We start from the raw sequence: 13,744 nt of genomic DNA, 5'->3' as shown, positions 1-13,744 counted from the left end.
AGTAAATGCAAAATATTCTAGCCAAATATATGCTTTATTCTTTTGAGATATAAGTTTGAAAAGCTGAAGGGCTCATTAAGACCGGATCAAATCGGTCCGTTGTCCAGCTGAACTGCATACTTCAATAATCAGTCTAGGCAATGTTAATTTTTCATTGCTGCCGAATGGTTCCTATAATTTTTCAACACTAGCGGCTTTAGCCAACCTGTCTTCACGTTCTTGATAAGAAATATCTACATTGCCTCTTTGGTTCATTAGTCTAACATCTTTCGGGGCCTTTGGTACAACTATTTTATTTTCATTTTTTTAAAAAGATGTTTCTTGCTTGGTCTACCTGTTTCCTTTGTAGATTCCGTTTTATGGGAATCATATTATTTACGCAGGTTTCTCAACATTTTTTGATATCTATATTTTCAGTAGTTGGACTTGATATGTCAAAAAACGTATACAGAACACCAATTTTATGCAACAATTGACAAGATAAAAATGTATCGCTTAAAGATACTCGCCATCTCGTGACCTAGAAACTTGACGAAAAACCTCGTAACAAGTTTTGAGGCAAAACGTTAGAGCACCAAATATAGTTTGGTACATAACACGTCCTTACTTTTCACAACTGCTCACTATAAAACTATCTTGAAGACTTTATTTGTTAATAGATTTCTTTTTAAAACTTTTGCGCAATGAATAGAGGAGTTTGATACACTGTAATCGCTCAGGCAAAACACAATAGTCATCGTATTAATCTTAATTAGTTACAGCGCTATAATATAGAAAACCAGACTCTTCTTGTCATGCCCATTTCTCAGTCCTTCCTCCGTTTTAGAACTTACCAATAGTTTTCTTTGACTTTTAATCCTGCATTACGTATAGCCAAGAGAAAATAAAGGGCTCCGCTGTTGAAATGACATATTATTGTGTTTTTGTTCTCAGTAGACAATGTATATCTCGAGTTTTCAGTTTCACTTTTATTCACAAGGAAAACATATCATCCAGCTTTTCTCAATTAATATATAACGATACCTATGGCATAGTTAGAAAGTCAAAACAATTGTGATAGTTATGGAACACATTTTGCTTTCCAGATGTTATTATTTAATGTTCTATCGAGCACAATTTATTTAAATAATTAATTATTTAGTGCAGTAATACTATTAGTATAAAAGTAGGGTTAAAGGGAATACCTGTTATTGTAGATATATATAGTTGACTTCTAGTATACAAGAAAAACAAAACATTCTGTAAAATGGTAGTGTGCGTGCGAATATTTTTGTTTTTTTGTTATACATTTTACATTTATTCTGTGTGTGTAGGATTAATTTGTGAAAGAGTAAGCTGTTCTGCAAGAAAGAAATTGGATGGTTTGAGCTTGTTTGTGCATTCTTATAGCAAAACCATACCGGGCTATCTGCTGTGTCCATCGAAAAGAACTGAACCTCTGTATATCTCAGAGTGACTGGTTAACCTGAAGATGACTTAAGAAGGTCGAAATGGTGTTCTCCACTTTATTAGTAAAAGTGCTAATACCCGTATCAGCCGTCCTGAGATACATTTTTACTTCAAATGGGTTTCTCGTCATCACGTATTTAGCCCCTGATTTTAGCATCATAAATCCGATAACTTACCGCTGTCCCAGCGGGGGTCTGTTTGGATGGACAAAGGCGCTTTTGCTCACTTGTAGTGCAACCACTGCTACTACCAAATTCATTTCCAAGATTTAACATGTAAATTTCTAATTATTGCCTAATTGAAAAACCAATGGACTATGATGTAAGATACATAGAAGTCATATCAGGCTCTGTTTGAAATTATTTACGGACTGAATGAGTGGATAGTGAAAGAAGAATTAGGTCATCTTTTTTCCACATTCTTTCCGCAGCGAGCAGAGTGTTTTTTTTTTTATAGCAAAGCCTCATCAGGTTATTTGCTGAGTCCACCGAAGGGAATTGAACCCCTGATTTTAGCGTTGTAAATCCATAGACTTACCGCTGTACGAGCGGGGGACCCACAGCGAGGAACCTAACTCCCGATTTTAGTGTGGGACAGCTTTATATGCAACTTCTTGTGATATAGCAGCATGTATTTGTAAATTTAGGCAAATCTGGTAAGTGTGTATTCTTTGTTACATTGCTTATCTGATACATTAAGAAACATTTTTATGTATCTCAGGACGGCTGGCATGGCTATTAACACTTTTACCAAAATAAGAATGTCGAAACGTTGTTTTCTGCTTCAATTTGGTAAAAATGTTAACACCCATACCAAGCGTCCTGAGATACATTTTTACCTTAAGTGGCTTTTTCGTTATTGCGAAGAACCATTTTCAATTGATTATTAGTTATTCTTTTTAGTTATCAAATAAATTATATTATAATTACATTAGAAATATATGTACATTCATAGTTTCTGTAATATATTTCATATGTCATTAACTAATTATTGCATCACAAGAGGGCAATTTAGGTCTTCGTTTAGGCGAAGCGGCAGGACAATAAAACGAATACAAAATGGTAAGATTTGGTGGTTTGGTTTCGTTGTTAAATGAATTACATTTATACAGATCTTATCGTCATTTTGCATATATTGTAAACTTAGAATGGTATTGATCTTGTTTAGGCTAGAAATATATACCTATTAATATTAATTGTTAGCTTATAAATATTAACATTCAAGCTTATTTAATATTAATTGGATACGTTAGTATACATTTCTCTCACTTTTGTAACATTGTCAACAGCAGACACATTTAGTTATAATACGTATTAAATGTACACTTATAATATCTTCGGGATATCTATTAACATGTGGCGAGACCATGTTATTTTAACATTTCGTTTTGCTGCTGTTCTCTGATGATTTCGTAAGAAGTAAAAAAAAAAGTTTATAAATCAATAACCTATTGAACATACTTTTATTTAAATTTATTGTTTTAAATTTACATTGCATTTTTAGTTGTTGTAGGCATTTGCATTAATTTATAGTACTACTTTAAATTCAATGTAATTTGAGAAGAAAAACTTAAGTATTTTTTCATTTCTGCACAATTTTGCACTTGTAGTTTGCATTGTTAATAAATATAAATAGATATGTCAGGTTTTAATGTATTGGCCACCTTTGTTACAATAGGTGTCTGTGACTTGTTGGCATTAAATGGACAACACATAATTAACGTTTTAATATAATGTGTTAAAAACAAGTCAAACATTAGAACAAAAATTCTTAACACTATGGATAGCACAGTTGTATCTAAAACTCCAAATAATCTATTTTCTTGTCAAAATTTCATATAGATTCAATTACTTTAAAATTCAACTGACAAGACAAATTATTCTCTTTTTACTCTGTTATTACACTATTACTGTGAAACTCGTTTTAAATATTACTGTTATGGTGTCCTGTCTTAACTTGCCTTCACTTGGTCAATACATATCTGTCTATCTATCTATACACACACACACACGTATATATGCATTGCTCAATGGAGGCCTAGAACTTTTTACAAACTAGATGCTATGATGTAACAATACTCACTTAAGGGAATTAGAAATACAGAAGGTTCTAGTAATGTGATATCAAAACACAATAACTGAATTGCATATTTATAGCTCTTACTGAGTTACATGATGAAATTTGTCATAACTATTGCCTTTAGAATAATTACTTTTAACACTTTTATTGTGAAAACTAAATGATTATTAAATATTAAAGGACTCTTCAGAATATTATAAATACAATTACTGTATGAGAAATGTTTTTACATCACTTTACTGTGTCTGCTCTTTGATATCCCCAGAATCTAACATTTAGTTCAGTGTGTACCTGATGGTGGCTTTAATGGTGAAACCACAGTTGTAATAAATGACATTTTTGAAATGTACAGTTATTTTCATATTCTCCAATTATGTGAAAGTACCATGAGTAACTAACTAATAATCCCACTGTTTTAGATTATGTCACAATCAGGAACAGATAAAGAAAAGAGAAGGAAAGAAGGAATTGTTGATTTATCAAAATACTTAGACAAACCTATAAGAGTTAAATTCCAAGGTGGGCGTGAAGGTAAGACTTTACAGGCAAAGACCTACTTTTGTTAACCCACAAGTCCTATTTGTTGTGGTGGAATAGCTTGTTATTGTGAAAGAATACAGTGAAATGTACTATTGAATAATTCAGTTGTAACCAACATTTTAGAGAGAATCATAATAACTTATTCATACTTTATTTTAGTTTAGATTTTAATGTATAATTCTTTACTTACTACTAACAACATAAAGCACTTCATTGTTTGGATAAAACATGACATACCATCACAATTTCCGATTATTATTTAGTAAACTGACTGGTTATTTACGTAATTCTTAACTTTTCTTCACCAAAATATGAATTAAAGTGAAGAAAATAATTTATGTGGAGACCAAGTCTAATCTTTGTTTTGCACCCTGTTTTAATTATTTAAATCACTGATAGTGAATTCAGTAAAGTTAGTTTGCTACAGTAGAAATAGAGAGAGAAACAGTCAGGTCTCTACATTTGTTTCTTCATTGAATTTCATATTTTAGTGGAAAAATGAGTTATTAATTAACCAGTTAGTCTGCTGAGTGTTTAATTAACTGATTGTTTGTAGTTTGAGTAAAGGATGTCAAAACTAAAAAAACTGTTTGTATAGCAGCTTTTTTATTAAGTTGCTTTACCATTCCAGTTGAATTGTGATTTTATTAAAACTAGTTTTCTGTAGTTGAAGCAGTACATTAAAGAAAATTAGGACTCAACTTTTTTCTCACAAAAGTTTATGTTAGGATGAAGAAGAGAAATAAATAGATATAATTATGCATAGCTTTATGACTGTTAGATAGATATAATTATGCATAGCTTTATGACTGAACTAACAACTAAAACAGATTCCATGTTGTACAAAGGTGAATGAAATAAAGTTTATCTGTTCATATGTTTTTTATTACAGGATTTTTAAACTTGAATTGTTTTGACATAACTTTATTACAAAGGGATGTAGGGTTCATTAACCTAAGTTTCAAGGGTTTTAAACTTATGTTTATTTATAATATACACAATATGTAACTATATTCTGATAGTGTTACAAAGGTCTGTTGATTATATTTTAATAATGAATGTTAATATGTTGTTTTCATTAAAACCAATATTACAGAATTACTTCTTAAAAGTAGTGTTTGTGATGTGAAATAATTTTGGGTATCTAAGAATCAGTGCCACTCACTGAAGTTGTTTTGTTTGAACTCACGTTACCCACTGTCTATGTGGGTTGTGTTGAATAAGATGTATAACATGTGAAAGGTTATAAACTTTGTTTGTTTCAGGAATTTTATAATGTACTTTTTGTAAGCATTTTCATTTACTTAGAAATGTGTGCATAGCAGTTAACTCATCTACATTCCTAGTAGAACAAATTCTATGGAAGTAATTTCTTTGTGTCCTTGTCTTAGCTACAGGTATTTTAAAAGGATACGATCCTCTCCTGAATTTGGTACTTGACAACACTACAGAGTTTTTACGAGGTGAGGTTTTTTTTTCTCTGCATGATTTATCCAGAATCATTTTGCATGTATAAATTTATTTATATTAATACTTACTAGAGTATAAAGTAAATTTATGAATTATTCAATGTAACTCGTACAACATTGTAACCCATATATATTTCATAGTAAACTTTATAAAAATAAATACTCACTAATATCTTCTTGACAATGAATAATCACTTGATAATAACTTTTATATATTACAAGTTCCTCAATTTTACGGAAATCACTTGATAATAACTTTTATATATTACAAGTTCATCAGTTTTAAGGTTTCACCTTTCTTTAACATTGTAGCACTTCTCATCCAAATGTTAAATTAGTGTCTGTCATTTGAATAATAGAACATTATTAGGTTTTTAAACAGTGTTGAGTTGTCTGCATTCTGTGTACCACAGGGAATAGAACCTCAGATTTTAGTATTGTAAGTCCAGGAACTAACTGCTGCCTGATTGGAGAATAGCATAAAGTATTTGTGTAGATTATACTAATTATACAAACTTGTTGTTCTTGTGAATTTCATGATGGAGAAGTTGCATACTAGTTATTTTGTTGATAAAAACTGTTATTTGTTGTAACTTTACATACAAACATACTAAAAGTTAACCCTAAATTTTATTAGTCATTATATTGATAAAATCATGTCCTTTATAACAGTAGTGATTGACTGACACAATAATTGCAAGACCCAGTGTACAATTGTGTGATAATTTATAATGGATATTACTCTAGAAGTGTACAATATTTATTATTCAAAATCTTTTGAACAAGTAATTATATAAAAGTTTGACAGAGTTTCTGCCATGACTAGAAATAATCTTAATTATATTGAAGTCACCATCTTTATTAACTATTTTCTACATATACATTGTATGTGTGTATATGATATTCCTATTTACAGGTACATTCAAAACTTAAATTACTTCACTTGTCAGGTATTTCAATTAGCTTGCCATCAAATCATAGTTTATAATTCAGTTTTTTATATTTTCTAAGTTTCCATTTCATAATTGTAAATAAATGTATAATCTGCACTTCTCAGTTACAGATTATTCAAACAATTAGAAACAAGTGCTATAGTATATAAAATTTCAACCTTCTATTACTCTACTGAAATATCCTGAAGATACTGCTCAGAGAAGTAGTGAAATTTAAATTTATTTATAGCTTATTCTAGAGTGTTCCATAGATTGTAATAGTTGTTGGACATTCTAATCTAATAGTATCTGATGTATTTTTTTATATTCTAACATGCATATTTGAAAGCAACAAATTACAGGAGAATCAATGAAGTTAGAAAAATAGGCTTACTAAACAACACACGTAGGGTTAAAGGAAGTTAAAAAATTTAGGTTGTTATGGTTGTTTTTATCTACTTTTATGTTGTTTATTTTAACAAAAGTAGCTAAAATATGAAAATAATTCCACTGAGGAATGCGCACAAATGGCTGTTTCATGACATAACTTTGTTTGACATGTTTTAAAGGACAATAAAAGAAAACATATAAACTGTTTGTTAGAATTTTTAATTATTCTACAAAAAAAAATTTTGGACTTTTTTTTCCCATAGTTTTCAGCCTGACTGTGGATGATTTCACTACAATACATATTAAGGAAGAAAAAATATTTTACCAAAAAAAACATGAAAATATTAGACATTCATATATAAGGTGCCATAGGAGTGATCATATGAAAATAAGAACTATTTATTATTTTTTTTGCATGAAAATCACCTTTCACACAAACTGACTCAATAGTTTAATAATTTCAGACCAACATACTTGTTTATGAAAAGCCAAATTTTGTGAAGATGTGCTGAGTCTATTCTAAGTTATATCATGGTTATATCACCAGTCAAATTGATGAAACTTTGTAGAACAGGAGGCAACTGGCTGTTGTGGAGACACAAGTGTAGAGGATGATGTTTTGAAAGCCTTTTGCCTTTCATCTTCAGGTCAGTGTGTGTGTAAGGTGTTGTTGGTCTTTCATAGTGTCCTGGTGGATTGTGGAGAGCATGTTATGATTGTTTGGATTATCACTGTTTCTGATTGGAGAGGTTTCCTGTAGATTCAACCAATGGTAGTTACAGGTTACTCACCTCTAATCTGGAATCTCTGTTTAAAGAAGGTTTAATAGTGTTAATATAAAATGATTCTTTGATTTTTTCTTGTCTTCCAGCTCTGGGCACAGGACAGGTAAAATATTCAGCACCTGTCCTGTGAAAGTGGGTCTGATCATGGGACGCTCCACAATTATTGTGGGATTGGTCTGCGGCTTGTTTCTTTTCTGACTGTGGGCTTCAGACTTGTTTGCTTCCTTTGTCTCGCTCAGCATTCTCACTCAACATTTTCATACTGCCCCACCTCATTTCATTGCCTCAAATAAGCCAAATTAAATTATAGAAAAACCCCACATATGGGTAAATAATCTTCCATAAGCAGGAACAAAGAGGAACTACAATGTTCCTGAACACCCCTGTTGGAGAGAGAATTCCCCAGATTTCTCTCTCTCTAAACTAAACCCCTACCAAGGTTTCATTCATTCTTGTCTTCCAGAATTTGTCTGTGTCAATGGTTCTAGTTTTCTCCCAGTTTATTCTGTGTCCATTTGTTCTCTTCAAGGAGTTTTTGATGAAGCAGGAGGTGTAACCATTCTGTATAAAACTCTTTGAAAACCACGACAGAAAGAAAAGATCAGAAAGTCACTACCATTATTTATCTTCCATACCTGCAACAATTCAGTGAAAAATATATATGCAAAACGGTTCGTTTGGGTTGAGAAAATATTTTACACAGAAGAGCGAACAATGTTTTGACCTTCTTCGGTCATCGTCAGGTTCACAAAGAAAGAGGTAATTGACCGAAGCTGACCGCATGTTTGAAAGAGGTTGGAGTGTAGAGGGCAATGTTAGATGTTTGAATATATAATTTTATTTATTTTATTATATTAATATAGGTATAAAGGCGTTCCTTTATATTGGTATATATTGGGTTTAAGTTGTTGCATAAGTAAGGCTTCTTTAATTTTGCGTTTGTTTATGTTTATTTCTTTATTTAGTATTTGAGTGTTTTCTGTGGTTATGTTGTGTTTATTTGACTTGCAGTGTTCAAAAACGTGTGAAGGTGACTTTTTATGTTCTTTGAATCTGGTTTCCATTTTTCTACTTGTTTCTCCAATATAGAAGTCGTGGCAATTATCACATTGTATTTTATAAATAACGTTGGTGTGGTGTTTGTCAGTGTAGTTTTTACATAGTATAGACCTCACTCAGTTTTGTGCCTGGTTTTTGAATAAATTTGGTATTAACTGGAATGTCATATTTTGTTACTAGTTTTTGCCAAATGTTGGTTATTTGTCTGCTGATGTCAGGAATATATGGTATACAGCAGTGTATGGTTTTGTTATTTTTTGATTCGTGAAATATATTTACTTTTGTTGGTTGATTTTGCTTTCTGTCTAGGTGTGTGCGTATAATGTTTTCTACGGTTTGTGGAGGAAACTTATTGATGTTGATGAAGTATTGTTTTATATTGTCTAATTCATCGTTAATTTTATCTGATAAGCATAGTTTTATGGCTGTGTTTATTTGGTTTCTTAGTATGTTGAGTTTTTGTTTTGTTTCATGTGCTGAGCCCCAAGGAATGTAATTACAAATTTATATTTTCCAGAAAACACCTAAAAACAACATCTTAAACGATTTTTTCAAAGAATTTTCTCACAAAACCATCAACATAATTTCACAAAACAGAAAACTGAAAAAACAACCTTACAAAAAGAGACATTAATTCCATTAAAAACTAAAACAAGACAAAAACATAAAAATTCTAAAAGCAGATAAAGGTAACGCTATAGTCATAATGAACACGAATGAATACACCCATAAAATCGAGAACATCCTATCAGACACGAACAAATTTAAACCAACACACAAATCCAACAAAGACACACGAGACACAACTGAACAAATTACTACTACAAATGAAAAAAGCCAACACAATTTCACAAACACTTTATTTCTACCTACGTAAAACCGACTCATGCACACCACAAATATACGGCATCCCCAAACCTCATAAACCAGATTGTCCATTACGATCAATAATGTCCACATATGAACCGTTTAATTGCACTCTTGGTAAATACATAGCAAGGGCATTCTCCAAATATTCTCAGCCAGCTCATTCATCAAAGACTCTTTTAATTTCAAGTCTAATCTAAATCAACTTAATCATAAAGCCTTAATGGCCAGTTTCGATGTTATATCCCTCTTTACAGAAGTTCCAACCACTGAAGCCTGCAAGATAGCCTTAGAACTCTATATCCGAGACCCTAACCCAACTATAGACATTCCCAGTAACCAATTAGCAACCCTCATAGAATTCACCACGATAAAGACAAACTTCATGTTCAACAACCAAAACTATATACAAACAAATGGCCTAAGCATGGGCAACCCAGTATCACCAGTTCTAGCCAATATTTTTATGACACAAGTTGAAACACAAGCAATTAACACAGCATTACATCCACCACTATACTGGTACAGATATCTAGGTGACACGGTTGAGGGATTCAAATCTACAGAACACATACTTAATTTTTTCAATCACATTAACTCTATACATCCCAACATTAACTTCACATGTGAACAGGAAGAAAGCAATCAAAAATATCATTTCTTAACCTCAAAATTACAAGAAGCGACACACGATTCAAAACAGAAATCCACCAAAAAATCACCCATACTGGACTATACATTCCTTGGGACTCAGCACATGAAACAAAACAAAAACTCAACACACTAAGAAACCAAATAAACACAGCCATAAAACTATGCTCACCAGATAAAATTAACAATGAATTAGACAAAATAAATCAATACTTCATCAACATCAATAAGTTTCCTCCACAAACCGTAGAAAACATTATACGCACACACCTAGACAGAAAGCAAAATCAACCAACAAAAGTAAATATATTTCACGAATCAAAAAAATAACAAAACCATACACTGCTGTATACCATATATTCCTGACATCAGCAGACAAATAACCAACATTTGGCAAAAACTAGTAACAAAATATGACATTCCAGTTAATACCAAATTTATTCAAAAACCAGGCACAAAACTGAGTGAGGTCTATACTATGTAAAAACTACACTGACAAACACCACACCAACGTTATTTATAAAATACAATGTGATAATTGCCACGACTTCTATATTGGAGAAACAAGTAGAAAAATGGAAACCAGATTCAAAGAACATAAAAAGTCACCTTCACACGTTTTTGAACACTGCAAGTCAAATAAACACAACATAACCACAGAAAACACTCAAATACTAAATAAAGAAATAAACATAAACAAACGCAAAATTAAAGAAGCCTTACTTATGCAACAACTTAAACCCAATATATACCAATATAAAGGAACGCCTTTATACCTATATTAATATAATAAAATAAATAAAATTATATATTCAAACATCTAACACCGCCCTCTACATTCCGACACTCAGTTACACAACCCCTTTCAAACATGTGGTCAGCTTCCGATCAGTTACCTCTTTCTTTGTGAACCTGACGATGACCGAAGAAGGTCGAAACGTTGTTCGCTCTTCTATGTAAAATATTTTCTCAACCCAAACGTGCCATTTTTGCATATATATTTCTCTACAAGTGGGTTTTCCTGACATCACTGAATTCAGTGAAAAACTCAAACAAATAGCCAAGGAATTCAACATAGAAGTCCGGTGGAAATCCTACAATACCTTAAGGTCCATCCTGGTAACAAATAAACAGCAATCTACCAAAGAGAATCTCAGAAACATCATCTGTGAAATTCTGTGTTCCTGCAACAATACATACATTGGAGAAACAGGAAGAAAACTCACGATATGAATAAAAGAACTCAAAGATAGTACAAGACTCATGAAAACACAAAATTCAGCCATTGTAGAGCATGAGATGTCAACTGGACACAGAATAAACTGGGCAAAAACTAGAATAATCAACACAGACAACTTCTGGAAGACAAGAAAAAACAGAGAATCATTTTATACTAACACTATTAAGCCTTCACTAAACATAGATTTCAGAATAGAGGTGAGTAACCTGTGGATACCATTGGTTGAATCTACAGGAAATCTTGCTAATAAGAAACAGTGATAATCCATACCATCATAACACACCCTCCACAATCTACCAGGACACTATAAAAGACCAACAATACATTACGCACACACATTGACCTGAAGATGAAAGGTGGAAGACTTTTGAAACGTTGTCCTCTACACTTGTCTCCACAATAGCCAGTTGCCATCCATTCTACAGAGTTTCATCATGAATACTCTGCCTAAACAATCTACCAAAGAATCAGTCAAATTGTAAGCATGTATAATATAAATGTAAGTATTATGTAATAAAATTAGAAATGAAACATGCTGGTTTTTATGTATCTGTGGACAAAAACTCTGAAAACCTCAAATATTTCTGGATTTTTGAAGTAATACTGAAATAATTGTTTCTCGTATATTATTAGACATTTTCAGTAGTAGTTCTATTTTGTGAATAGCACATTTTTTGCACTTTAAATGATGTTTCAACATTAGTGATGACAAGAAAATCCACTTGTAGAGAAAATTATATACTTAAAACATTTTGAAACATGTTTCAACATTGATTTTATATTCAGCTTATTTACAGCTTTCAAAAACATACAATAAAGATTATGATAACTATGTGGAAAACTGTTTAAAACATTTTAGTACTGTATGTTGTTATAGATCCAGATGACCCCTTCAAACTGACTGAGGATACAAGGACCTTAGGACTTGTAGTCTGTAGAGGGACAGCAGTAGTAGTTGTTTGTCCCATGGATGGTTTGGAGTCAATACCAAATCCTTTCATTCAACATGATGGCTAGATTCTTCAGAGGCTTTGTTCCCTTTGTGTACCAAAACACAAGACTGTGTTTATTTCTTTTCATTGTCATGCCTCACTTGTTAGAAGGTTAATGAGTGAACAAGTGAGCTCTTAGTTTTGTATGTGAAATTAAGAAAAGGTGTAATAAAAATATTTGTATCATGAATAAATGAACACCAGTTGTGTAATTGCGAGGTTAGAAGTCATTTTAGAAAAATTAGATTGTTTTTAGTATTCTGGATTAATGCAAATATTGGAATTGCTCTTTTAGAAGAAATGTCGTATTTATAATTTTGTATATATTAGTAGTGGCTTATCTCCAGGTTTTTAAAACTTATTAAAATAGATTATTAATATATTTGGTTTTCACATTATATATTTTTAATAACTTGTGTAAAAAGTTCAGAAAAAACCTTGCACACTTTGATTATTAATTACACACGTGTGATGTATAAGAAGCGATATTTCTCAAGTAAAATTGCCACAGTTCTAAATACACCTTGTTCCTTGGCTATATTATTAGCATTATGAAAGCCATATATATAGTACTTTTGTTACTACTGAGAGATCTGTAACAGTCATTTTGGTTAGGCTGTAAAACATGAGTAAATTGAAGGTGAAATAGTTGTAAACATGAAAGAATAACCTTTAACCTGTAGGAGAAAACATTGTAGTAATTACATTGAAAATATTTGCATTTATGTACATGTGTGAAATGTCTTTGGTAACCAAAATACTGATAAACAGAGATGTTTCATAAATCTTTATTTTTTTTATCTGTTTGATGTAAAGGTGTACTTCTTTTAATTATAAAATTATGGGTCTCCAAATATAAAATTCAAATCCCACTAATTATTTTATATATTTCATCAGAATGCAAAAAATTAAAAATTATTATTACAATGTGTTCATTATAACCACTTTTACATCAAATAAATTGTATTCCACTATTATACAATATATATCTGATGAATTTTTCAACATGGTCATCTTAGATTTACATTCCACAAACCTCTTGTTAATACCAAACAAAATATTAGCACAAGTAATTGTAATACAGACTTAAATGGATGGTGCTGCATTAAAATACTGAATTGTATATATTTAAATCTATACGTCATAAGATCATGACTATATTTACATCTATACGTCATAAGATCATGACTATTTAAATCTATACGTCATAAGATCATGACTATATTTAAATTTATACGTCATAAGATCATGACTATATTTAAATCTATACGTCATAAGATCATGACATTTG

The 13,744-nt window shown here is 31.2% G+C and overlaps 1 protein-coding gene across 2 annotated transcripts; it reads left to right on the top strand.

The window, feature by feature from the left end:
• Positions 1-2,378: 2,378 nt before the first annotated feature.
• Positions 2,379-12,832, top strand: LSm7 (U6 snRNA-associated Sm-like protein LSm7). Of its 2 annotated transcripts, none has more exons than XM_076472210.1 (4): positions 2,379-2,510; positions 3,948-4,059; positions 5,460-5,531; positions 12,339-12,832. In XM_076472210.1, the coding sequence occupies exons 1-4, from the start codon at positions 2,508-2,510 to the stop codon at positions 12,476-12,478; spliced, it is 327 nt and encodes a 108-aa protein (XP_076328325.1). In that variant the 5' UTR covers positions 2,379-2,507; the 3' UTR covers positions 12,479-12,832. The 2 variants fall into 2 exon arrangements, with proteins under 2 accessions (XP_076328325.1, XP_076328326.1); XM_076472211.1 differs by lacking the exon at positions 2,379-2,510 and adding an exon at positions 2,577-2,599.
• The last annotated feature ends 912 nt before the right edge of the window (positions 12,833-13,744 follow it).

Source organism: Tachypleus tridentatus, chromosome 12 (genome assembly GCF_004210375.1).
Source record: "Tachypleus tridentatus isolate NWPU-2018 chromosome 12, ASM421037v1, whole genome shotgun sequence".
Classification (NCBI taxonomy): Eukaryota; Metazoa; Arthropoda; class Merostomata; order Xiphosura; family Limulidae; genus Tachypleus; species Tachypleus tridentatus.
The sequence above is the reverse complement of the archived record's forward strand: the minus strand, read 5'-3'. Positions and strand labels throughout refer to the sequence as shown.

Bases quoted from the DNA above. Each gene is read 5' to 3' on its own strand.
- LSm7 (XM_076472210.1), top strand. The intron at 4,060-5,459 runs GTAAGACTTTAC...TCCTTGTCTTAG, and splicing joins ATTCCAAGGTGGGCGTGAAG to CTACAGGTATTTTAAAAGGA. The intron at 5,532-12,338 runs GTGAGGTTTTTT...ATGTTGTTATAG, and splicing joins CACTACAGAGTTTTTACGAG to ATCCAGATGACCCCTTCAAA.